Below are 27,343 nucleotides of genomic sequence, written 5' to 3' on the forward strand. Positions count from 1 at the left end.
ATGCTTTCAAGTTCAATATAGACTGGGTCTTTACCTAAGAGTTGTAACAGGGCAGTGTTGTCTTTGTTACCGAAGAAAGGTGATTTGTATTGTTCGAAGAATTGGAGACCTGTTGCATTAATGTGTATAGATTATAAAATCTTTTCGAAATGTATTGCCAACAGATTAAAATATGAGTGTATTAATCATGAAAGAACAATCATATTGGGTAAAGGGGCGATGTATTAAAGATAACCTATTTTTAATGAGAGATGTAATAGATTATGCAATGTACAAGGATAATGATTTGGGTTTAATATCTCTTGATCAAGAGAAAGCGTTGAACATGCTTATTTGTGATGGTGTAAATTGATGGTGGATTAAGTGTTCCTATTAAAGTAAAAAGAGGAATAAGGCAAGGGTGCCCTCTTTCAGGGCAACTGTATAGCCTTGTAATTGAACCACTATTGTGTAAATTGAGAGAACAGTTGACAGGTTTACACATTAAGGGGGCCAAATATTTTAAATAATGTGAAATTATCCGCCTATGCTGATGACATAACTGTAATAATAAGGAACAGTGAAGATATTAAAATAGTTTTAGAAAATCTTAAATGTTATGGAAGAGCATCATCAGCAAAAATAAATTGGACAAAAAGTGAAGCCTTATTTTGTGGTTCAGAAAGATCTAATGTTCCACAGCTGCCAAATAATGTCACTTGGAGAAAAGAGTTTTTAGGAGTGTTTTTAGGTTCTGAGGTATATAAGGACAAGAACTGGGAAGGATTACTGGAAAAAGTGCATCTCTGGTTATCCAATTGGAAATGGTTAATTCCTCAGCTCTCCTACAGGGGAAGGGTCCTGATAGTCAATAATCTTGTTGCATCAACATTGTGGCATAAAATGGCTGTATTGGACCCCCCTGCTGCTGTCATAAAGGACATTCAAAAATGTCTTGTTGACTTCTTTTGGACCGGTCAGCACTGGCTGAGACCTGCTGTACTCTACCTACCTCTGAATGAAGGGGGGCAAGGACTAATTGATATTGGCTGTAGGATTGCTGCGTTTAGACTACAAGTTGCCCAGAGACTTTTGTATGGGAAAGACGTTAGCTGGGCTCATGTGGCTTGTGGTCTTTTGAGGAGAGGAGGACAACTGGGTTTAGCAAGACAATTGTTTTTAATAAATTTAAATTATACTGTATTAGTTGAAATAACTCCTTTTTAGAAGTCAGTTCTAAAATCATGGAATGCTTTGAAAGTTGTACGAGAACAAGGAATTGTAAGAGGATCATGGATTAAAGAAGAACCTCTTCTTTATAATCCTGCTTTACCCATGACAATCTTGAACTCTCATTCAATGCAAGCTGCTATGGTGAAGGCCCAGTTTATAAAAGTTTCTCATCTTTGGACTAAGAGTGAATGGATGTCTTCAAAGGATATGGCAGCAAAGCTTGGCATTAAATCACTCCGTGTTGCTGAAAGATTTAGGACTGAATTCTTATCTGTAATACCATCAACATTTACAGAGTTATTGAAAGACGAGGAAACAAAACCACAATATGTTAATGAGATGGTTGAATTTCCAAATTTAGGGGTAAGTGCAGCTGTGGAGACAAGGGCAGGAGATGAAGGAAAGCTGTTGAGTTTTAAAACTCCAGAACTTAATTTGTTTGCTGACATAGGAAAGAGAGCGTTGTATTATACTTGTGTAAAAGTAATGCATTATGAGTCTTAAAAAAAGATGTTTTAGACTCTAAATGGCAAGGGATAGATGGGTTTGATGGATCACCTAAAGGTAGCTGGAGGACTCTATATTAACATCCTATTGATAAGAGAACTGGTGACCTCCAGTGGCATATAATACACGGAATAATAGCTACTAACAGACACAGGCCACATATTGATCCAACTGTAAGGGATGAATGTCCTTTTTGTTTTGAACATGAAGATATGTATCATTTATTTTTGCAGTGTGAAAGATTGAAGCCAATGTTTTTATTGTTGGAAGAATGGAGTAAAAAATTTAATTTTGAATTTACTTTAAACTGATTTATTTATGGCCCGAAGTATAAATATCAAAATAGAAAAACTGATGTCTTAATTTTTTATATGGTCAAGCAAAGTTAGCTATGTGGCTAACAAGGAAAGAAAGGATGAATGGGGGTGTTTCCACTGATGTTAACATGACTTTAAAAGGACTGATATCTGCCCGGCTTACTGTTGAGTTCACATACTATAAAATGGTTGGAGATCTTGATGCTTTTAAACATACTTGGGGTTTGAATGCTGTTTTATGTGAATTAGAAGATGGAATTTTACACATGTATGAGATTTTTTTGAATATTGATGTAAATGTATGTATTTTGTAAATATTGTTTTATTGGTAATGTTATAATTGTTAAAATAAAGAAAGACTAAAAGTAAAAGTCTCTCTCTCTCTCTCTCTCTCTCTTCTGCAGCAGGATTCACTCGTACAGTAACTCTCTGATCAGACATCAGGAGTGTAGAATGTGTTCCACTAGTGAACCGAGCTGATTCTTGGAGAGTTTTAGCCGTTTGATTCTACAAGTGCTTGTAATTATTAGCCCTAAACCTCTGGGATCAGTAGTTATTATTATTATTAATTTTTTTATCAATTATTTTTTAATTCTCTTTTTTTCCCTGCAATGGGGTGTTAAATTGATTAAAAAAAATTGTAAGTAACGACTTAGATTGTTAGAAAAGATTTATATTTCGAATAAATGCTTTTCTTTTTTAATCTTTTTATTCATCAAATAATCCTGAAACAAAAGTATCACAAGTTTAAAAAAAAAAATATTAAGCAGCACTGATAACTAAAAACTCTTTCCAGCATTGTTAATAAATCAGAATGATCATTACTGGAGTAATGATGCTGAAAATTCAGCTTTGATCACAGCAATAAATAGAGAGAGAGAGAGAGAGAGAGAGAGAGACAGAGACAGAGACAGAGCAGTGAATATGGTTCAAAAACTCAGTAGTGTCTCAGCTGAGGAAGTGGCTTTGGCAAGAATAAGAAAACTGCTGAAATGAGAATAGGAGAAAATAATATAGGATGAGAAAAATGAGGTGAGAAAAAAAGAAAGAGACACAGAAGTGAAGTGACAGAAGTGAACAGAACAGAAGAAGTGAGAAGTGAAGTGACATTCGGCCAAGTATGGTGACCCATACTCAGAATTTGTGCTCTGCATTTAACCCATCCGAAGTGCACACACACACAGAGCAGTGAACACACACACACACACTGTGGACACACACCCGGAGCAGTGGGCAGCCATTTATGCTGCGGCGCCCGGGGAGCAGTTGGGGGTTCAGTGCCTTGCTCAAGGGCACCTCAGTCGTGGTATTGAGGGTGGTGAGAGAACTGTACATGCACTCCCCCCACCCACAATTCCTGCCGGCCCGGGACTCGAACCCACAACCCTTCGATTGGGAGTCCGATTCTCTAACCACCAGGCCACGACTTCCCCACAAAGTCACAGAGATATGCTGGGAGTGCCGTGAAATCCTGCACCCCAGCAATTATAAAATCACTTTTATAAGGTGTTTGGACAGCTGTGTGGCTACAGTGTGTGAAAACAACCAGCTTATAATGATAAAAATCCACTTATTGTTTTATAATCCCAAAAAATCCTAAACAGTCTCTCCACACAAGCAGTTCTAGACTATGAAAACATAGTCGGTGAAAGTCCCGTCCAGTTGTGATGCTCTCTGCCCTATTAGCATATAGTACACAGCCCTGAGTGAGAAGCTGCAGTCCACCATTACTGTTCTCTTGCTGTAGCTGCTGGAGATACAATGTCAGCACCAAAGAGACATTAAAAGTGTCGTGTGTTGGGATGCACCAATGAACATATGAGTCTCCATAGACCACTGAGGACACGGTGGTTACATTTCCTGGAAAAAAAACGGGAAAAATCGTATACATTTGTGCTAATATTTTACACCGGACTGCTTCACAAACGAGGGTCAGTTCAGCGCTGGACTTGTGCAAAGATTGCTTGTGAAAGAGGGATTGATACCAATCCTTCGTGCACAAACGTCCGGTCTTTGTAAGGCTAATGTTGCTAAAGCTACCATTGTCTCTGCCTGTTTTCAATAATGCTGCATTCAGGTGCTACCACAATGATCGTAAATAGGAATGTGGTAATTAAAAATTGCATTTGCAAGCAATGTGTGAGGTCAGCAACACGGTTATCACCAGTTAAACTGTAACACCGGTATGCCTGCGAGCATGAGATCTTGAAGCTCCACACTCTTCTGAGAAGGGAGCAGGGTTGCCAGGTTTTCACAACAAAACCCTCCCAATTACTACTTAAAGCTATCCCAAAACTAGCCTGTGTTTCGAGGGAGGTTCTCCGGTAAAAAGTCGCATTCCGGGGTAAATTTCACGTTATTGATTCAGTAGCCAATTATCTCGCTACTCAGCAATCAAATATATGACTAGGGCTTACCATAGCAGTGCAGCTTTCTTCAGAAACCCTCCACCATACCCAGCTCCACCTGTATAGATCTGCTACGAGGTGATTCATGCATGCCATGGGGTTATTTCATGTATGTAATATTTGCAGCAGCAATATTTCTTACATGTTCACAGCAGCATGTTGTGGATGTATTAGCTGTAGCAAATCTCGGTACTTGCTCTGCCACAGATCTATTCCTCTTCAATACCAAATACATTAACATCGTGATGTACATTACCATGCCAGTCCCTCAGAGAGTTGTCATGACAGAAATAAAGGTATACCTGTTCTACACGTGTTCCCTGAACTATACCTTAGGAGGCTGCTTTCTTACGTCTGATGTTACCAGGTCACTCTATGCAGGGGCTGCGTCAGTGCGTTATGTGAGAAAGCTGTGCTCTTCATAAAAGAAGTGTTGATTCTTAAACAAGGAACTCTTTCCTGTTAGAATGCAACCAACTTGAAACTTTTACTTTCACTTTGCAACTTGCATCACGTCAGGGAATTAAACCAAGAAAGAAATATATATGCCCAGAGCACCTTCCTGTGGTCACCACATAAAATACAAGGGGAAAAAACTACAAGAGACACTGCTTAATAATTTAACAGCTTTTAACAAAAGAAAGAAAAAAATTAAAAAAATTTTGCAGTGTGAATTTTTTTTTTTAATTTCGTTTTCAACTTTAATCTAAAAACAAATCTGAATTCAAATTCTTTATATGTTACAACTTTAAGATAATTTGTTTTGGTTTCAGATTCATTTTTTTCTAAAAATGTAATATTTACATTTCAAATTTGAGGTCTTGTAATATGGATAGTTTATTCTCAACATATATTTTCATCACTTTTTACTTCTTCCTTATAAAACACAAGATATCATTGAGGCCCTAAAAATTTTCTGGAAGGTAAACTTGAGTGAGACCTATTCATCTGTATGTGTGTGTGTGTGTGTGTGTGTGTGTGTGTGTGTGTGTGTGTGTGTGTGTTTGCCCTGTCGCTGAGCTGACGGCAGATCGGTCTGGATGTGGAAGCCTGCAGCTTTGCTGTCAATCAGAACCTCATTGTAAACACGCACACACACACGCACACACACACACACACATGCTTAAGAAAAGTCTAAGCAAAGCACTTGCTGCACTCTATATAAATACTGCAGATGTGTTTAGATTTTTGAGTAGCGGTGAAGCTCAGAATGTTAGCAGACTGTTTGTGTTTGGACTGCATCATGTCTAAACATCTATTACTCCTGCAATCATCCATAATGTTTCTATTGAACACATAAATGACTCTTCAGAGCATTAAATTATGAAACATTGATTACATCTGAAGCCCTGCATGTACCACAATCAATATTGCTTAAGGCTGATGACTCACAACACACACACACATAACACACACACTCTCTCTCTCTCTCTCTCTCTCTCTCTCTCTCTCTCTCTCTCGCATTCACAGAGACATACGACACTCTTGGTCCCATGAGGAGGAACATTATGATGAGAGATAGAGAGAGAGCAGGAGGCTCTCATTTTGTACACAGACTGACTGCTGATGGTCCTGGTGAAGAACACCAATGAGAGCGTCACAGACTCAATGTTGCTTTATTTTAAAAGCAATAATTGTGTGTGTGAGAGTGAATGTGTGTGCTATTGATATCAGTCTCTTTAGCCCCTTTCACACTGCACGTCGGACCCGGCATATTGCCGGAACATTGCCGGGTCGCCTTCTGTGTGAAAGCAACCAAGTCCCGGGATTGATTCCGGCATTGAACTCGGGTCGGGGACCTAGTAACATTACCGGGTTCAATCCCGGGATGAGCGCTCAGTGAACAAAAGCCAGATCTAATGCCGTGTCGAAGTGATGACGCACGTTATCGCGCGACTCTTTTACTGGCTGTTTTGAAAGTAGATCAACGTTCGCGATGAAAAAAAATGTGCAAACTGTAATGAAGCAGAGATCAGTTTGTTCCTCACTTTCCGCGCTGACGCCGAGATCGTTCGCTTGCTTCAGTGAAAGTATAACGTGCCTAACATTTTCGACTCGTACATTCCACGTCACGCCCTGATGTCACGTGTCGTTACGGGATCTTTACGGGTTGTGTGTGAAAGCACGCACATATCCCGGGTAATCACTGGCAGTGTGAAAGTGCACAATCTAGCGACCCGGGAACAATTGCCGGAACACTTTACCCATGTATTTGCCAGAACGGCAGTGTGAAAGGGGCTTTTGTTAAATGACATCACATATACAGTACAGACCAAAAGTTTGGAAACTTTACTATTTTTAATGTTTTTGAAAGAAGTTTCTTCTGCTCATCAAGCCTGCATTTATTTGATCAAAAATACAGAAAAAAATGTAATATTGTGATATATTATTATAATTTAAAATAATTGTTTTTAAATGTATTATACTTTAAATTATCATTTATTTCAGTGATGCAAAGCTGAATTTTTAGGATCATTATCACATGATCCTTTAGAAATCATTCTAATATGATGATTCATTATAAAAGTTGGAAACAGTTCTGCTGCTTAATATTTTTTCAGAACATGTGATACTTTTTTAGGATACTTTGATGAATAAAAAGTAAAAAAAAAAAAGAAGCTATGTTTTTAAAATATAAATATTTTGTAATAACAATATACACTACTGGTCAGTAATTTGGGTTCAGTAATATTTTTTCTATCTTTTTTTTAAATAAAATCAATACTTTTATTCAGCAAGGATGTGTTAAATTGATAAAAAGTGATAGTAAAGAAATATATTTTTAGAATTTTTTTTATTTTGAATAAATGCAGTTATTTTTAACCTTTTATTGATCAAATATATGAGAAAGCAGAACTGTTTCCAACACTCATAATAAATCAGAATATTAGAATGATTTCTAAATGATCACATGATAGACTGATGTTACATGTGACACTGAAGGCTGGAGGAATGATGCTGAAAATTCAGAAGCAGAAGAAACTTCTTTCAAAAACATTAAAAATAGTAATGTTTCCAAACTTTTGGTCTGTACTGTATGTGTGCTACTGCTAGTTAATAGTTCATCGCTACTTTCAAATACATTATGTTTGCATTCATTATAAATATTGGATTTTCAGTTGGCTAATTCAAATACTAGAGTTAGAGTTAAACCAAACTTGTTGGTTTTAAATCTGTGGGAAGTTTTCCACATGTTTCCAGGTAAAGCAGCAGCACACATGATCTGAGGAATCCTTCATTTCTGGATCTCAAACTTAGTGTGAAAAGATTTCGGCACATCACTATGAGCACTCGTTCTACGAGCTTAACGAACAGCATTAATTACAATATACAGCTGAGAAAAACTACAATTCATATACACAGCCAGAAAACACACACAAACACATTCACAGTTTCCTCTTCCGGTTGGCATCATTGCACCAGATACTGAGCTCGGTGCTCTCATCTCTTCACCTGTCAAGAGCATGCACACACACACACACACACACACACACACACATTTGCATTGGCTGTGCTGATCATTACCACTGCTCTCTCAGGTAAACAATGAGAGTAAGGAAGAGGCTTATTGATGGCAATGCGATGCATTTATTTATTTTTTATTCCAGGCGCTCTGTCAGAGAGCGAAGTGCGATATGTCCTTCATCATTTGGAGAGACACGTGCCGAAATGTTTTTCCTCCAGAATAGATGTCCTCCATTTCAGCCCCTCTGCGTGCCAAGACTCCAGCGTAACAATGGCCCATTAGGAGCAATATATCCACGCTCCACAAGCAGCAGATCTATCGGCCCAGGACTGGAGGACAGTTCATCTCTCTCTAACAGTAATTTCTCAGTTTTGATAGTAATCTGTCAAGTCTCGCTCTCTGAGCTTTCGGAGATCACCCTGAAGCCAGCGACAGCAATATTTCACAATGGATCCCCCATCTCTCTCATCAGGACCGGAGGAAATGATAGGGACCCGTTTGAAGACGAAGAAGACTAGCAACTTCCAAAGTCGTCATCTCTCAGTGACTGTTTCTAAAGATTGCTGTGGAGGATTTCAAAATGAATTTTGCTATTTGACTTGATGTTTTATGTTAAGAGCTCACATTATATATTCTGCTAATGGCTTATAATAGAAGACAGTGTGAATCAAGTCTGTTACAATATTCTCACACCTTGGAGGAATTGCCGATAAACCCAGCCACATCTTTGTGTGTTTCTGTGTGGGTTAACAACAATGTGTACAAAAAAGATCAGGTTCAGTTCCACCCATGTATCAAATTACTGCTCCAACACCTCAAAGATGACTTGAACATTGACATGTACATTATAAAACACTTACTGGACAAATGTGTGTGAAAAAAGTGTGTAATAGGCAAAAGAGAGAATACAACAAGCTAAGTATACTTTGAATGCTTTGTAGTGTATCTTGATTACAAGATTAAGTACAAGTATAGGCCAAATACTGTACACTTTTCTGTTCGCTACATAAAGGTAGACTGAAAGTATTTTCTTTTTTAGTATTTTATAATAAGTGTGATATCACTTACATTTTTTAAGCGTGTTCCTTGCACAGAACTACCATACGACTTGTTTGTTTGTCCTTTGGGGTCGTTAAAACTACAACTACACCACAGAGTGTGATGATTCTTCTATTTTATTTTAACATAAAATTAAATAATACAATAAAATAAAATACATCATATCAAGTAAATAAACAAATAACACACGTTTGATTCTTTCTTCAGCATAGTTTAAACTCAGAACAGGCATTTTGTGTATCCAATCAGAAACTGCATGAATGAGTTCTGCTGTGAATGAAATATCAGAGGTGGAAAGAGTACAAAAATATTCTACTCAAGTAAAAGTACCATTACATTAATGAAATTTTACTTAAGTACAAGTAAAAGTACCAGTCTAAAAATCAACTCAAGTAAAAGTAAAAAGTAGCTCATTTAAACTTTAGTCAGAGTAAAAATTACTTAGTTACATTTTAACAGTAGGAGGGAGTCAAAAATGGGACAGGTCTATTAATCTCAAACTAGTAGTTTTTAATTAAAGGAATCCGTTATTTAGAATAATAAAACATTTGGGCTGTTACCTGGCAAATCAGTATCAACAAACTCATCTTTTCAATACAGAGGAAATGCAAAAGCTTCATCGGACGTGGCATTTAGATGTATTACACTGTTTAGTGCAGGACAAGAATGCATTTAACCTGCAGTTACAAATGCATGAATAATGTTTTGATATGCCAGACATAAAATGTTGAATACTCATTTGAAATGATAAGAAATTAATTATTTAAAAAAATCAAAAGATACTTTAAATGTGAAATTAAAACGGCCAGTATGTGTCAGCAAGTCACTGTTAATAAGTGAGTCATTGCGATTGAACCGAATCATTTAAACGTTTGATTCATTCAGGAACGAAACACTGTCACGTTGCTCAGAGACGCAAAACTGTGCTTTGGTGGCTGTGTTTGGAATTATTTTCTGTTGTAGAAATAGAGCTAAAAAAGGCAATATGCTGTCTAAAACGCTAGTCTCTTAATTAACTTGTTTACTGAACTGTTATATATATGTATGTATATATTCATGATGATTTTTGGAGGAAAAGACGGCATTCTTTGTGTGATTTTGATTTAATGTATGAAATATGCCCCTATATCTTCAATTTTGTGATCATTCTAAATGCATTTTAGGAGACTGAATCACACAGTGAAAGAACGCACTATAAATGCGCGCACATCATTAAAACAAAAAATATGATATTATCGCAGACGATATATATAGCACACTCCTCACCACTGTCTTTTTGGCTAATTTGTGCAAAACCTCTTGCTAAAATGTCAAAGCTTCATTTTAACCACCAATGCACCGATGCAATTATTTAGCTTACCTCTACATTCTTGCGAAGGGTTGATGTCTTGTCGAGATTTTATAAGCTGCTAGTTTGGTCTTCCTAAGCAAGTACAGCTTACACTGCATAATAGAGCATACATATGACCAGGGGTTCACTTCATTTCCTTCGAGTTCAACTTCAGAATATGACGGGGTTTCGTTTTCAGCGGTGTCTGCACCACTAACGCCTGTTTTGTCCGTCTGCATCTTTCTTGTGATTTTAGCGCCAGTTTGCCCTCCTGCTCATTATTTACTGACGTAGTTTCCAGGGAGCGATTTATTTTATTTATTTTTTTTTACTCCGTAATTAATGTGTTTTAAAATGTAGCGAAGTACAATACTTTAAACAAAATATACTTAAGTAAAAGTAAAATTACAGATTTAAAAAATTACTTTAAAAAGTATTAGTACACAAAAAAGCTACTCAATTACAGTAACGCGAGTAAATGTAATTCGTTACTTTCCACCTCTGTGAAATATAAACCCCCAAGCAAAAAACTACACCGAACGGCTGTAAGCTGAGCTTAAGCTTTTGGAAATCCCCACAATGATATGACTACACATGTGTGTTTGTCACCTAGATATAGTGCATTTAAACACACCAAATAACATTTTCAGTCACTTCAAATCATGGCTAATTTAATCATTGCTAGGGTAATTCTAATGAGTTTTATTGAATCAGTGCTGGGGAGGTGCTCCTCTACATAGCAGCATCACAAACGTTGTGTGTGAGTGACTATACAGATACTGTACGATATTCTTCTGTATCATTTCCAGAGGACATACACACATTATACACTTCCCTTTAAACTCATAACACACACACACACACGCAAGAATCTGTACACTAATCTGAGCTTCCAAGCACCTATAAATTACTGCTATGCCACACACTAGATAAACCTGTTAGTGTGTGTTTGTATGTATGCTGACCTTGACTAAATGTGAGCTCTCAACACTATCACCAAACACCTCCAGACACACACACACACACACACACACAGCTTTCCTCTAAATCACTCCCCTTCCATCCCTTCATATGAACCCCAGAGGGATCTTCTGCCCGGAGGGATCTTGTTTTGGGAGAAGGTGGGAAATCCTCACTTACACGGAGCTGTGAACCCTGGGAAAGTGTGAGACCTTCTTTAATCAATGACTACAGGTGCGCAATGTAGTGCTGCTAAAACTATTCTTTACCGGAGGTGGGGAGATTGAATTATTAGTGACGCAAATGGTGGAATTACAGGCAATAGCTTTAACATAAATCAATTCATTTACAGTTAAAAGTATTTCAACCACGAAAAGCATGATTTTGAATCATGAATGTAAGAACAAATGTAATGTCCAAATGGGTTTCAAACAAACCAGAATCCAGGTTAATTACACAGGTCTTCATTAAGACCAGCAGTCAACACAGCTCCTAGTTTGACTATAGTTTATGAGTTAAACAAATATACTTGTTTTATTCTCCTAGTTGAGCTGCTGGTTTGGACGGGTGACTGACAAAACATTCTTAACAATAAAATTCTTCTTAACTGATATTTTCTACCAATTTTTAACGTAAGATTTTTTTTTCCCCAAAACGTACAGACCTCATACAGTGTGCATACCAATATTTGTACATCCAGGTCGCACATGCGCATAGTTAATATTCAGATCACCTATAAAAATGTAAAAGCCATTTTTTTGTCAAGCAAGTAGTTAATTTATTAGCTAGATGCTTTAGCTGGCACACATTTCCGTTTGCGTCCTCAAAGATGATTACTGAAGAACACATCATAAGCCAGAGAAACCACAAAGGAACATGAATGCTATTTGGCTTAGAAGAAAACAAATAAATAAAAAATAAACAGAAAAACAACTTCTTCTCTCAAGTTTAACGGTATTCAATCATTCATGAGAACTGAAGGATAACCAAAGGAACACGTGCGGCGCCTTAATTCAATCTCTTTGACAACATCAATGCGCTCATGAACCCAGTTCCTCAAACGTTTCAGTTCAGTGCTCTGGCGTGATTTCTGACAATCTGACATCAAATAATGAAAAGGAACTAAGGGCAGGTGTCCAGCTCATTAAGAGAGTCCGATCTGATCTGGGAAGTATGGCGTACTCGGGGGATGAAGACTCCCTCGGGAGATAGCCGTGGAAAAAAACAAAACCAAAGTGAATCAGGACTTAAGCTAAAATAAACTGGACTCTAGCAACAGATTTGACTCATCAGTGGCTAATTAAAGAAGACAAGAAATAACAAACGCACACCAGGCTTTAGAGATGGACTGAGAGAGAGAGAGAGAGAGAGAGAGAGAGAGAGAGTGAGTGAGCATAACAAAGGGAGGTAACGTGCCTGGACTCATTAGAAGTGACACGTCTCGGGGGGTTTGGAGGGGCAGCAGGTGGAAACTCTATACTGTGAGAAATCAAATCGAGACATGAAGAAACAAGCCCCTCTGATCCATTAGCTCGTCTCGGAAATATCATGCAATATTAATCACAACAGTGTCTCCCCACACCGCCTGAATCCTCCGAGCGTGACGTGTAGTGTGTGCAGGCGGCCAGCAGAGGCGTCTAACTCCACGAACCCCTGCAGGTGTGCTGACATTTAGGGCTGATAAAGACTACAGCCGAGCTACTGCACCCTAAATACAGTATATGAACATCCAGCACGGAAAACCTGTATCAGCACCTTGTTTAAAATTCAGACTCTCACAAAGACAGACAGACAGCAGAGCGAGACAGAGGGGAGATCAGTCAGGACTCCCAATTAGTCTGAACACAGATGAAGGCTTTCAGTATTCACACACACACACACTGAAGCAGAACAACCAGTCAGATCATACACACACAGCAAACACTGACACATACACACCCACATCCAGCACTGATTAAAACTAAACAGAATATCATAGTAGTCACATTCAGTAGAAGAAGTATTACATTCAGACTGAAAAGCTATTGTATTGAAAAACAAAAAGCCCTCTGACCCCGAGAGATATTTCACCTGTAGAAAACATTAATCTGATAACTATGAGTGTGAGAGAACTACAAAAGAAAAGCTCAACAGAACCTCTGCATCCCCATAAATCAACTGGTCACCAATACCACCCACAAGCTAAACATCCACTGAGATTTTCTTCCTCTTTCTTTTGTTCAGAGGACTCGATGGCAGGAATGTGTCACCACACAAAGCTCAAGAGAAAAAACCTACTGACTTTCCAGCTCTGCTGAACAAAGCCTTGCCTTTAGTGTCTTTGCATCCCTGTGACCTGATCTTGTTAATAGAGTGTGTTAGTGACCATACACTTTTTCAGTGGCGCCGAAAGTATATTTTCCATTCATGTTTCTCAAAGGGATTTTTAAAGTCTTTGTTAAAGTGTTATAACAACCCAGACTCATTGAAAGTACATGCTCATGGTGACATTTCTGCAACACTGATATTACAGTGCGTGCATTACTGCATGTTTCACTGCAGTTTCAAAGTCAAATGTCCAGTGAATTGTGCTAACACGTTCAATACATGACCGTGCACATTTTTATTATGTTGCTTCATGCATGTACTGCGGCAGTATCGTATTGGAAAGTATCATTCTCCCTACCCCAAACCTAAACCAAGCAAATAGATTTAATGAATCCAAAAGTTATATAAAAATGCATTCGCTGATGCAATCGTGCTATTTTAACTTATATGTGGGTTTGAGTAAGATGCCATATTGCATGAGCTACAAGCAAACCTGCTGCATTAGAAAACCCACACATATGAATCTGTATGTGACACGGATGTTCAAAAGTATCTGTTTTCAAATCTCGTAGCATGTTTAAAGTCATAACATAATACTGTACAAAAATTAAGCTTTCTTGAAGGAAACAATGGCCCTGTAAATCATGCTTTGTGTGAAAAGGAAGAAAGTTTGTTGGAGTTTTACTGCCACTAATGTTCATTTCAACTGGAAACAGCTGCGATTTGTATTTTATTTAAAAATAAATTACAGCAAAAATGTAGATAAAGGCACATATTTTCAATGAGCCTGGGTATCATTATAAGTCATGAACCAAACATGACCTAATACAGACCTAAAGTATTTGAAAATCAGACAAAAACCAAAGGTACAGGCCTATGAACTGCACGTGTATGTGTATATACACATACACACAATGATTTAAGTATTTTGAGAGTGTAACATCACGATATTTGTGGTGCTTCATGGTAGTTGCCATTCCTTGCCAAACTCTTTTGGTGCGATTAGCTTGCTACGACTTATGTTTCATCTGTTAAACACGTTATTCTATAGAAAACAAACTCTGTGTGATCTCTTGATTGACTGAACAATTTGCATACCTGATATTCATTGGGCCAAAAAGTGCTGACAGCGAGCTCCGCCTTCATCCAGCCTTTGCCTGTGCAGGAAGTGACGTTCCAGATGGGATTGGCCAGCGGTCCTTTATTAACCTTCACCAGAACATTGAGGGTCCCGGGACTGGAGCCGTCAGGGCAGTACAGGAGATAGTTGAAGTCGATGCAGTGAGTGTCGTTTTCTTTCATCACGGGCAGCTGCAGACGAGCCTTTTCTCCATAATCATGCTGTGAGGTGTCCACCATCATGTACGAGCCTGGAGGGCAACAAAAACAGAGAGAGGAAACACACGTGAGCTGTGAACAACTCAACGATTATGAGGTCTTTTCCAAACCCTAACGAGCTACCTGGCCATCTACTCCCTACATAGACAGCATCCTTAACAAAATGGAGCCTCATTAGTGAGTGATTTGGAGCTTTACATTGTGTCCTATGGACTTTAGGTTAGCATGTTACTAAGCTAATAACAATTTGATTAAAATATATACTTTTTTTCTCACTTTTGTAATGCATTATTCAGTTAAAGGGATACTCTATCGCAAATTTAAATTTGTCATCAATCACTTACCCTCATGTCATTCCAAACCTGTGAAAGCTTTGTTTGTCTTTGGAACACAATTTAAGATATTTTTGGATGAAAACCAGTTGTCGTCCTAATTATCTTAAATTGTGTTTCAAATTTCCGTTAAATTGTGTTTTAAGGGTTTGGAATAACATGGGGATAAGTGATCAAGGAAAACATTTTTATGTTGGGGTGCAGAATCCCTTTAATCTTAAAACCAAGAGTTTTTTTTTTACTTCATGCTTTAGATTTTTCTCTGAACTCAACAGGTCTGTGGACATTACAGCTAAAATATTCCCAAACGAACTGAATCAAGGGCTTGTGCAACAAATCTGAACTAGTTCCCCACTGATTCCCCTCTGATCTTGAACCAGATTTTGAACCAGTAAACCAAGTGAAAAAGCTCCACCAAGCAATCTGCAAAATGTTGAGTGAAAACCATTTGCTAAAAACCAAATGAAGTAAACAGATCGTTTGAGAAATCATGTGGGATTCTAGCAGGAAGACCAAAATATATACTCCGGCATGAGGACACAATATTTCTGAAGTTCAGAATCAAAGACTCACTCGTACACTTGGCAGTTGGCCGTGTGCTGATTACTGAACGATTTTCTAATCGCTCCACCAGAGAAATGGTTCCACGCTATCGGCCAAGACGCACAGGCCCATATAGGATCTGGTTCCAGTTCTTTAAGCATGTGATTGCACTGAGAGGAAAGCGTTTCAAATCTCAAACGCCCAGAGGATGGACATCAGGTGGAGAGAGGACAGACCTCACCACCATTTTTTCAAATGAGCATACATCTGTTCATCTGTCTCCCCACGGCCAGGAAGAGAGATGACCAGCTTCATCTTCCGTCAGAGATAAAGTCTACATGAAATCCATCCTCTTTACTGGCTAAACAAACGCCCCTGTCCATGTCGTGTGCAGTTCATCAGTTGCGTGTTATTCCAGATCCAGACCCTTTTTTTTCCTCTGGTGTAACCATTGGTCATGTTGGTGGGGAAAAATAATCTTACATAAAACATGACAGCCTGACTCTGCTGCACTCAAGGCCATTGTAAAATGCTGATAATCACAAACCTGTGAGAACCTTTATGAAAGAAAATGCTTCATATATTCATTCTTACATAAACTATTGCATCCAATGGGACAATTTACTGTAAGTAGAAATGGAAATTGAACCGTTCATTCTGCTCAAGTTTAATGAATAAGACGTTTTAAAATATGTCTGTAAGATATTTTTTAAGTAATTACAATTTTATTCAGCAAAATCTGTTTAAAATAAATGCTGTTTTTTTTTACTTTCTATTCAACTGTGAATTTTGGTTTCCATAAAAAACGATATGATAATCATAATCAGAAATGTTTCTTGAGCAGCAAATCATCATATTAGAAAGATTTCTGAAGATCATGTGACACTGAAGACTGAAATAATGATGCTGAAAATACAGCTGCACATCAGAGAAATCAATTAGATTATTTAATATATTACAATACAGTTCTTAAAAATTGTAAAAAAATATTTTACAATATTACCGTTTTACTGTATTTGTGATCAAATAGATGTAGGAAGAAAAAAAAACTGATGTAGATTCGTAATAGTGAGTGGAAGTAGAGGAGTGCTGAGTCTGTGGCTGTTCTATATGCAAGCATCAATGTCTTGAACTTGATGCGAGCCGCAACTGGTAGCCAGTGCAAGGAGATAAAGAGGGGTGTAACATGTTTTAATAATGTTCAGTTTCTTGCTCAAACCGATCATTTCATTTCATAAAACCTCAGTATATAGTCAGGAGCCATGGGGATTAATTTTGTGTTTGTTATGCTTTTATGATTCTCAAAGTGTCGGTAGCTACTGACTTGAAATTTTAAGTATTTTATTAAAGCCGCGTTTCCACCACAGGAACTTTACCCAGGAACTAGGGACTTTGGCCTGATACTTGGTATGTTTCCACCACAGGAACCAGGAACTAAATAAAGTTCCGGGTAAAAAAATGCCCCTTAGAAAGTCCCTGCTGGCGAGGTGGCACTTTTCAAAGTTCCAGAACTTTGGAGGCGGGACTTGGGCGCAAAACATCCTGATTGGTTGAGTTCACGCAGCATTGGTTGAGTTCAAACACCATTTATTCGGATCAACATTTTCAAAATATTACTGTTATTACCGTTAGAGCAAAGTACTGACTACATAATACTGACTGAAACCTTTAGTGTGTGGTAGTATGCAGTACACAAGTATTCCATTTCAATCACCCTGCTGGGCTTTATTTTGTAATAATGCACATTATTCTGCTTATTACTTGGATATGTGCCAAATAAATGTGTAGGGATTTCTTTATGAATATGTAAGATTTTCTAAAAAAGAAAGAGATTAAACTAGCACAGTTATGAAGAAATCACCTGAGACAACCAATTATACAGCAAATATTAGAGCACAGAATGACACCATTGACCAATCGCAATCAAGTATAACATATGTAATAAAGCTAAATACAGCCAGTGTAAACAGGGAGTTAAACTATGAACTCAGGCAAGTGAACTGTGAATGCTGCCGGAGTAATTGAAACGCTCCCGGGGAAAGCGTGGCGCTCACAGCGAGACGTTAATGGCTGCAGGTGAGAACAGCGGCGTGGATGTCAGAAGGTATGTGTGTCCCGTCGTTTCCTCTATAAACGCCCGTTGGGTAAACACTCGTTACTCACAAACTCTCCAGGCAAACCGAAAGGTCAAAAGTTGGTCGCGTGAACCAAACCGCGAATCCAGATGGCACTAGCATTCAGCCAAGAGTTACTGGCAGATAATGAAATGGTTTCATGAGCAATTTTTGATTTATGTAAGTGCTTCATTATGAACGTGCTGGAGAAGGTTTGTGTGAAGTGCTCATTAATCGCTTCAGTGTAAAACGAAGAAGAAACAACGAGAGCAACAGAGGATAGACGACAGAAGGCTCGACATATTAGACGAGTGAGTTTGGCCGGCTCTTAAAGCCACAAGAACACATGAGCACAAGTTCAGATCCACAAAGCTCAGATTTGAGGCTGGTTTAGCGAGTTTAGAGCTGTGGTTTATGTTAGTATGCTGTCCAACACTGGACAGAGAACTAAACCACCACACCACCAATGACACACAACTAAATTACACACTACAACTTTTTAATACTGTTTTTCACAATGCATTATATGATTGCATTCATCACAATAGACACATGTGGAGCTCCCTTCCAAATTGTTCAAAAAAAGCACTTGCAATGTTTTGTGAGTGAGAAATGTGTTCGACTTCACTGAATGTTTGTTCATTACACCACTGAAATGACATGAATGTTCAGACTTGTCTTCAGTGAACGGCTGTGATGCATGGATTGGCCATTGTTGCCAAGTAATGGCTGATATCTGTCAATGTTTTGCCAGAGAACCGTTCGCCAGTGGTAAAACTGTTCTTTTTGTTAGGGCTGTAAGGTTCATCGCTGCAAGTTATCTGAGAAACAGTTTTTACAGGCAGTCGTACTGCAGGAGGAATATTGTCATTCCAGAGAGCGTTTGATTGGACGACAATCTGCGTGCAAGATGATGTCATCACAGAAATCTTCTAAAAGTACACTAGCACACAGATGACTGCAACGCTAATAAACATGGACTAAAAGCCACAAACCTGCGATTGCATGGGGTCTTTGAAGAACGGTTCAGAATCAGATTGTGAGCTTGAAAAGACAGCAATTTCCAGAGCTGCCACACACACAGTGGAAAATGGGGCAGTTTTTAAAAAAGATAGACACTGCAAAAAAAAGACATTTACAATAACAAGAAAGCCAATGATTTCTCAAAACCGAATTCAATAAAGCACAGCAAAATAACAACAAAAAACAGCCGTTTCAGTTTGGTCTGCTGCTCATTCCACAGGTGAAGATGTCCTGTTCTTTAAACGGTCACTGTTTTACACCGCAAAACATTATCACAAGAACTCTGGGGAAATTATAAAATAATCAAAAAAGAGCTACACTGAATGAATACAACTAATGTAAATGCCTTAAATCAGTTAGAAATATCAATTGCAGGTCAATACCTTTCACAGCGCATAATTCAGCTCTTTTAAATCAAGAGGTTGAGACTTTTTAGAGAAGAAAGAGAGAGAGAGAGAGAGAGAGAGAGAGAAAGAGATTGAGAAACAAGAAAGTGAGTAACAGAGAAGGAAACCACCAGTCATGACATCAGTTATTGATGATTTGATGTAAAACAGACCTCCGTTTCTCGTTCCAGAGAGTGTAGGAGTTCAGTGTGAGCACAAAGACAAATCTTCAGTCAATGTGAAATGTGCAGCGCATTAGTGTTCTTGTTACACACTTCTACAGAATGCAGCCTCAATCGTGCCAAAACCACACAGACACACACCCAGAGCAATCAGAAACACCTTGCAGAGCCAAATCTACACTTGTGTAGCAGTTGACTTAGTGAAATCCACTTACAATGTTAGTAGAGGATCTTGCACAATATTCAGCGTATATGAACAACTAAACTTGTTTTTCTGCTACAAAACCTTTAAGATTTCTAAATATGTAAATGAGCTCTGCTGTAATTGGCTAAGCCTGTATAGATGCAGTTCAAACAAGCCGAGACAAACATATTTAAATACACATCAGTGGTGAGAAAATCATTTCACTGAGATTCATTTACCTGTGATTTTACATCCTATAATTCTACAGGGGCCTTAAATTGAAGCTCCATTAGATTCCACTGAATGACTAAAGGCACAGTTTAAATGAGCAGTTTTCTGAAAGTATAAGCTGATCTGTAATCTCTGAACATTCAGAGAGGAACCTGACCTGTCAAACACATCCCATCCAAGCGCTCTTTGATTGCTCATGAAATGTGAATAACTGAAACGGGTTGCTGGGTTTTTGGCAGTGATGTAAAATGTGGACATTCACATTCAGATCCCCTCCGCTCCGGCCCCGGCGCTCATCTGCTGCTCAGAGAAAACACTGACTTCACCGGAGGAAAAACTGCACAATAAAACCCCTACAAATGAAATGCATTCATAAAGAGCCATTTTGAGGCATTCAACACAGCCTTAACGACCATTTAACCATAAAACCAGGGTTACCGCTATTACAATAAAATGTGCAAACAAAACAACCAATTCTGGAAGCTTCTTATACTGACAGAAGGAGATCTGCACTGATTTATTATGATTTCACCGCAGTGAAACTGCTACAAATGTGAAGAATTCCATTGAATAAAACCGACAGAACTGAAATGCATAGTAGTCATTATCTAAATAATGCTGATGAAGTAGGCTAGATGAGAGGCGTCAGCGGCTATCCAAACACGATCTCTGTGTTACACTGACACTCTCAACAAGATGGCTGACAGAAGACGCTCAAGATGGCTGTCACACTTCCCACAACACTAACGCGAATCTCAAACTGCCCACGCCGCCTCTGCAGCGCTCAAACGCAGCACACATCAGTCCAAACTGCTGGGCGTCTATAAGAGCGCTCTCATTTAACTTCTCCTTCATGGAAGTGACCCACATTAACGGGAACAGTGCCTTTTGTCAGGCAAACACTGGCCAAGAGATGTAGAGCGGAAAGCTCTGTCACTGTCCTTCCCAGCAATCCTCACACGCTCACAGTAACTCAAGACCTTCAAAAGCACATTTCAGTCATTCAGAGCCACCTGCGCTACAAACCAGCCAGACAGTTTTGTACAAAATTTACAAAATGTAAAAACATACATGTGCTACATTATCCAGTAAAATAATAATGAATTGTAAATTATTCTGTTAATTACTTTTGTGATTAAAAATTTGAGTTCTGTACTTAGTGGGAACTTTTGCTAATGTACTGTCAACAGATATATATATATATATATCGTTTTCTTACAGATTTTTATCTTACAGATCTATATCATATCTATAAATTGTATCTGATATAATTAAAAAGCGACTACCTCCTTAAGTAGGACTGTCTATAAATATCTAACTTTATTCCAAGTACCCACCATGCAATGGTCATACCACAAAAAAAAAATTACTTAAAAATTTACATATACTTTCACTATATTTTATTATGCATAAATCTTGTTTTGTTGATATAAATCAATTGCTTTAGTTATATTCAGTGATACTGAATAATATTTTGACCAACTAATGTACATGTTACCATCTTCAGTAAAGTGAGCCAAGATTCAGCAGCTTAACATGAACATAAAGGGGTCATCAACTGGCTTTAAAAAAAAAACTTGCTGTTATCTGAGGTCTGCTTAAGATGTTAAAATGGTTTTAAATTCAAAATGTCAAAATCAATAAGTAATAGGCTATTTTCTACCCTGGTTTTGAAGCTGGCTTGAGAAATGCTGGTTTCTATGGGTGTTTATGGTAATCCGTGGTGAAATGAAGCAAACAAATGCTTAATGTTTTACTCACATTAGTTGAAACTTCATAAAAAAATAAAGTTCAACCACGCATTCTCAACATTTGAATACAAATGAAGGTTATGCAGCGACTGTGTTCTTCCACAACCAGACACTGTACGATATTTTGAGATCGTTAACGCCATGTTTATTGCTTGGTTGCTCGATCTGGTTTAGCAGCACTTATGTTATTTCTAGGGCTGTCGTCAACCAAAGAAATGCTTAGTCGACCAAAGTCCTGTCCTGCGCAACGATCAGTCGACTAAAAAAAAAAAAAAAAAGACGCAATGTTTTGCATTTTGATTGAACATTTATTAAACAATTGTCATAGAGTATTTATAAAACAACAAGAAAAACATAAATAATACTAATTACTAATAATAATAATTTTTTTTTTGTTTTTTTTAATGCAGCCAGACAAAAGATTTAAATTCCTTGGACATTTTGTAGACAAAACCAAAACAAATAGCGTCCTAACTGAATGAATACAGCAAACCTACCTATATTCCTTACTGAGCGCGAAGCAGCAGTGCAGCCAGCCACAGGTACGGTTCCGGAGTGTTCACGTGGTGCGCTAAACTCTGGCGCTGTTATGTCTAAATTAAAGCATTTAAAGTTTGGCATAAAACATAGGCTAATTATATTTAGAATGCAGTAATATATAACTGGTAATAAAAGGAATAAATATCAAGGAGTAAATCAATGAAAATTTCTTCATTGGTGAAAAAAAATTAAAAAAAAATGCAACAGGTCGACCGGTATAAATGTGAGTCGACCAAGACATCATCAACTGATTAGTCGACTAAACGACTAAAGTTGACAGCTCTAGTTATTTCCCTACTATGTCATGCGCAAATCAGTAGGCGGGGCTACATAATTATGAGGCGGAGTTTAACCGATCAATTATGGCACATTCGAGGATCTGGCATTCTCTGGGCCTTGTGTTCATAAAAGCTTTTATTTCAATAACAAGGATGTTTTCAGTTCTGAAACTTGCATATTCTTTTAGTATGATGATCTTTTGTTGATTTCTCAATTCATGACTCAAAAACAGCAAACACATTCCACAGTCTCATTGCACACATCATGCACACCCCCTCAAAATAAGTTTGATTGTATATTATGCTATTACACAATTTCTTAGCAAACATCTGCAGTGTACTATTTCAATGCGATTACCTGACTGCTGTGTAGTTGACAAAACCGTTTACCATAACCTGATAAAAACACGGACTCCAAGCTCTGTGTTGTGTAGGATGTGCAGAATATGACAGTAAAATAAAGCAAAGAGTCGGGTGGATGAGGGAGTGCTGTCTGGGTCATGTCAGGGTTACTCCCTGTGCTAAGTGTGCACTGCACTAAACTTCATGACATTCACATGCTTCCCAAAGCCAGATGGATAACACCGTCGGATTCACCAAACACCCCTCAAGTGGACCAGGAGCTCAACGTGAACAGTGGCGGTGACGTCTTCAACGGGTTTTACAGCTGGAGATTTAGGTGTTTTTAAAACAGCACGTGTTCTGTGGCATGACAATCAGTGTATATGCATACGCATCCAGAGGTCGATCCCTGAGGCGGATCTAAGGGCCCTCAGCTGAGACGCGCCTATTTTACATCTGAGCTGTTTCATAGAGAGCTCCAGCTCCACATGAACACCTCTCAACTTAACTAGTTTGATGTTTATGACAGCAGAGGGATGCTACGCTTCTGTTCTGAGCTTGTGTTTCTTCGGGGTAGAATGATTAATCAAGAATAGGATAAACAATTTTTTCACCATAAAGGTGTGTTTACTTTTTACATTTAAAATCAGTCCAATAAAATCTTTTCCCAAATCCATAACCTGCAAATCAAAAGTGCTGCTAGTAGATTTAAAGCCACTAAACATCAGTAACAATCTATCTGGAGGCGGATCACATGAGCTTCAGTGTCTGCACTCCCATTGGTAGTCACCAGTAGATCAACTCTTATTTGCAACTTTGTGCATTTCTAACAGTCGCTTTACAACACGAACACTATCAGTGTGACCACCCCTTCAGGCAGAATGATACAAAAAAACTAAACAAAAAAAACCTAGCATCTAATGTGTCTGTGCTAATCCAGTATAACTCAAAATGTATCCCTGTAGGTGTAGAGAATCCTCTCCAGGCTTTGTGCTCATTTACTGTTGGCCGTATCGTCCAAACGACTCCCTGAAGCACTGCGACATCAAGCCATGCAGCTAGCGCCACTTAATGTTTGCAATTATGGGAGAAACACATTGTGCATTGTGTGTCATTTTATAAAACATTTCTTCTTGCAGAGAGTGCAGGAATGGACCACAGTGAACCTCACACACATTAACTGATAATAAACCAGTATAAACTGATGATCATTTTTAGTCCACATTTGTCTTCTGTCCATCTGTTTTGTCTTTTTTTGTCTTCATCCTTTCCATTTTTATCTCTCTTTTCCAGTCTATCTTTCTATCCACATTTCAATCTCTTCACCTTTCCATTTTTCTCTCTTTTTGCAGTCTATCTTTTTGTCTTTTCTTGTCCATTTTCTGGTCCACATTTGTCTTTTTCTTTCCATGACTTTCTTTTCCCTTTCCACCTTTTCTTCTGTGCTGTCTATCTTTCTGTTTGCATCTCTCCCTCTTGCTGTCCATCTATCTCTATTTCCCTTCTAGCACTCCCTCTTTTTTGTGTCCATAGTTCTGTCTTTTCCTGTCCATTTTATGTCTACAATTGCCCTTTTCTGTCCATCTTTGTCTTTTCTATTTCCATTCATCCCTCTTTTTATCCACTTTTAAAATGTTCTTGTTCATATTTTTGTCTTCTTCTCTTATTCTATCTACTCCTGCATAACTTTTTGTCCATATTTCTTTTTTTTTTCACTTTATATGTCCACATTTGTCTCTTCTAGTCCATCTCCCGGTCTCTTTTCCAGTCCATCTCTCTGTCCAGTTATTTTTCCCTGTCCATTTTTGTCTCTTTCAGTCCATCCCTCAGTCTTTTCCCTTTCCATCCTTCTCTCTTCCCCTATTTCTTTTTCTATTATAACTTTCCATGAGGGACAAGTCTGATGAGAGTCCCCTTAATATTGTTCTGGAGTGAATGTAGCGAGAGACTTCAGCCCACGAGGACACACCAGGAAACACAGTGAGAAATCAAACCTAACGAATGTACGCCTTTTAAATGCAGCAAAAATGACAAAACATCAAATTATCATTTTGTTCCATTCATTTGCTTGAAGGTGTTAGTTAGCCGGGCACCTCAAGTGAGATGCAACAGCTATAATCATAAGAACTGCAATGTTCTCCTTCAGGTCCTCTTCTAGCGAAACAATACCTGACTGAAAGCAAGGGCTGACGACCTTCTCTGTTCTCCTGCCTTAATTAAGAACTTAATATCTTATTAATTAGGGACTTTAGCTGAGAGTGAAATGATTTAATTTCCCTGAGCAGAATCTGCTGTCTGAAAACGAGTGATTAAGCATCGCAGAGGTGAAAAGTGAAGGTTGTAGAGTTGTTCCGATTCCGATACTAGTATCGGAAATATCTCCGATACCACAACAAATTCTGGCATCGGCATCGGCGAGTACATGAACCCATATACCGATCCGATACCATTTTCAAGACCTAGTTATGAACGCTAGCTTTGCCTAACCGCTGCACGGTTCTTCTTCGCTGCTCAGAATGCATTGCAAACACAGGACGTTGTGCTGTAATGCCACAAGCAACCCGTTTAGAGCAGCGAAGAAGAAATGAAAACGTGTTAGCAGCACTGATCTATATATGACTGGATCGCTCATCGCGTTCTAAACTGCCAACAGACAGTGAAGCCGCTTCTATATTATTAATCAGTGGTTAGTAGTATGTCCGCTGTTTAGCAGTATTTCAGACTGGACCAACCAGACAGTAAAACGGCGACTAGGGACCAAGACGGTGCTGAAAATTTTAAAATGTGATGATACCAGCGTCTCTGTAGAACCGGTAGTAAGTTTGAGTATATTCGTTACCCGCAGCTGCGTTCAGTCGCTTCCGTGTTAGTCTAAGCGCAGGGCTCCAGACTGTAGCCGAATATATATACTAGTGTCTGTGAATATTAAACTGCAAAATACTATTTAAATATTTATTCCTGCAAAGTCTACATCTCTGTGGGAGACGGGCGCAGATGCACGGGAGCTCGCTGTTTTGTGGCCTCTGCCGTGTGTCACTATATGAGGACATGAACGCATAAACCGTCACTTCATGAGAATTTAACGTTTCATTTGAGAAAACTGTCATATCATAAACACAGACACTCAAAGATCTTCATGGCGAGTAAATTGACAATATATTAAGCTACTGTTGTAGCCTACAGTAGATTTAGCTACGTCTCTATGTAGTAATAATACGTCTCTATTAATAATAATAATTATGCCTAGACGGTTGCTTGTTTTTTACTTGTTTTGTTGTAAAGAGATTATCTGATTAATATAGAATTTTTTATATTCCTAGACTTATTTGTTGCAGTTTTTTATACACCAATATTGTAAAACTAAAATACTAAAATACCTTTTTTAGTTTGCGGTGTTAGATTTTTGGCTGCATTTGAAGTTCTTTTTCGCTTAAGAAATTAAATAATATTACTGTCAAATTCATGTCAGATAATAAAAATACTGTAATAAATACAGTAGTTCACCATGTATTTGTTCATGTTTTATCAAGGGATAAGTCTGGAGCACACCATAAAATAATTCTAGAAATTTACACAGGGCTAGTAGTATATACAGCTGTATATACAGATACACACCCAGGTATCGGATCAGTACTCGGTATCGGCCGATACCCTGAGCCCAGGTATCGGAATCGGTATCGGGAAGAGAAAAAGGGTATCAGAACATCTCTAGAAGGTTTCAATGCTCCGCTCTTCCCTCTTGTTCGCATCTTCTTTCAGCACATTCAAAAAGCTTAATTGTGTCACGTATGACAGTCCTTTGACCAAAGCCTTTCTTTCCCCCTCCGGCACTTCACACAGTTTGTCATGTAAATGGAAAAGTATTTTCAGATCCCAACCAAGGAGTGTTCAGAGAGCGAGAGCAGTTGAAAGAAGATAAATGTTCTGTTACCTGCCTATTTTCTCTCAACTTCTTCAGTTCTCCGGTAATGGCTTTTACCCTGACACGATAAGACGGCGCTGCAAATTTGTTCAAATGTTAGCAGCCCATTAAAACCTTCCTAAATCTGCCTTACTGCTTAAACAAGCCCAAGGGCAGATAAAACCATGCGTTTCCTCTCTCAAACTGAAAACTGTCTCAGATTCTCCAACCGTGAGGTTAGCGAGGACGTTACTGCGTACAGTGCAATCTAAATCTAGTTTAGTCCGGCTTTGAGCAGTGTCTGATGGACTCACCCTGGGGCAGGTCAGAGGGCAGGTAGGGCACTTCTTGAGCGCTGACGTGTGTCCAGTCGAAGTCGTCGTAAGGATCCTGCTGGTAGTCACATTGTGCTGGGCCGTCATCGAAGGAGCAGCCGCCTAGAACAGAGCATCATTATATACATGTTACAATTCAAACTCAAATGCACAACTTTATTAGCACTGGGAATGAGATAAAACAACACAATGTTTTCAATACAGAGAAAGTGACTATTAAACCCGACCAAATACATCTTGTCTAGTAGCCTACATCTTCCTTTTGAACACACTGTTTAGTTACAAACTTATGAAAGG

General features: G+C 38.4%; 1 protein-coding gene across 15 annotated transcripts in view; it reads right to left on the reverse strand.

The window, feature by feature from the left end:
• The window catches only part of LOC132092800 (receptor-type tyrosine-protein phosphatase kappa-like), a 182,710-nt gene that overhangs the window by 109,703 nt on the left and 45,664 nt on the right, over positions 1-27,343 (reverse strand). For all 15 annotated transcript variants that reach the window (XM_059499203.1, XM_059499202.1, XM_059499201.1 and 12 more), the window contains 2 exons: positions 27,026-27,148; positions 14,665-14,936 (listed from right to left, as the gene is read on the reverse strand). In XM_059499203.1, the coding sequence (XP_059355186.1) occupies positions 14,665-14,936; positions 27,026-27,148 (395 nt within the window). The remainder of the gene's footprint in view (positions 1-14,664; positions 14,937-27,025; positions 27,149-27,343) is intronic.

The sequence above is a fragment of the Carassius carassius genome, chromosome 18 (assembly GCF_963082965.1).
Source record: "Carassius carassius chromosome 18, fCarCar2.1, whole genome shotgun sequence".
Taxonomy (NCBI): domain Eukaryota; kingdom Metazoa; phylum Chordata; class Actinopteri; order Cypriniformes; family Cyprinidae; genus Carassius; species Carassius carassius.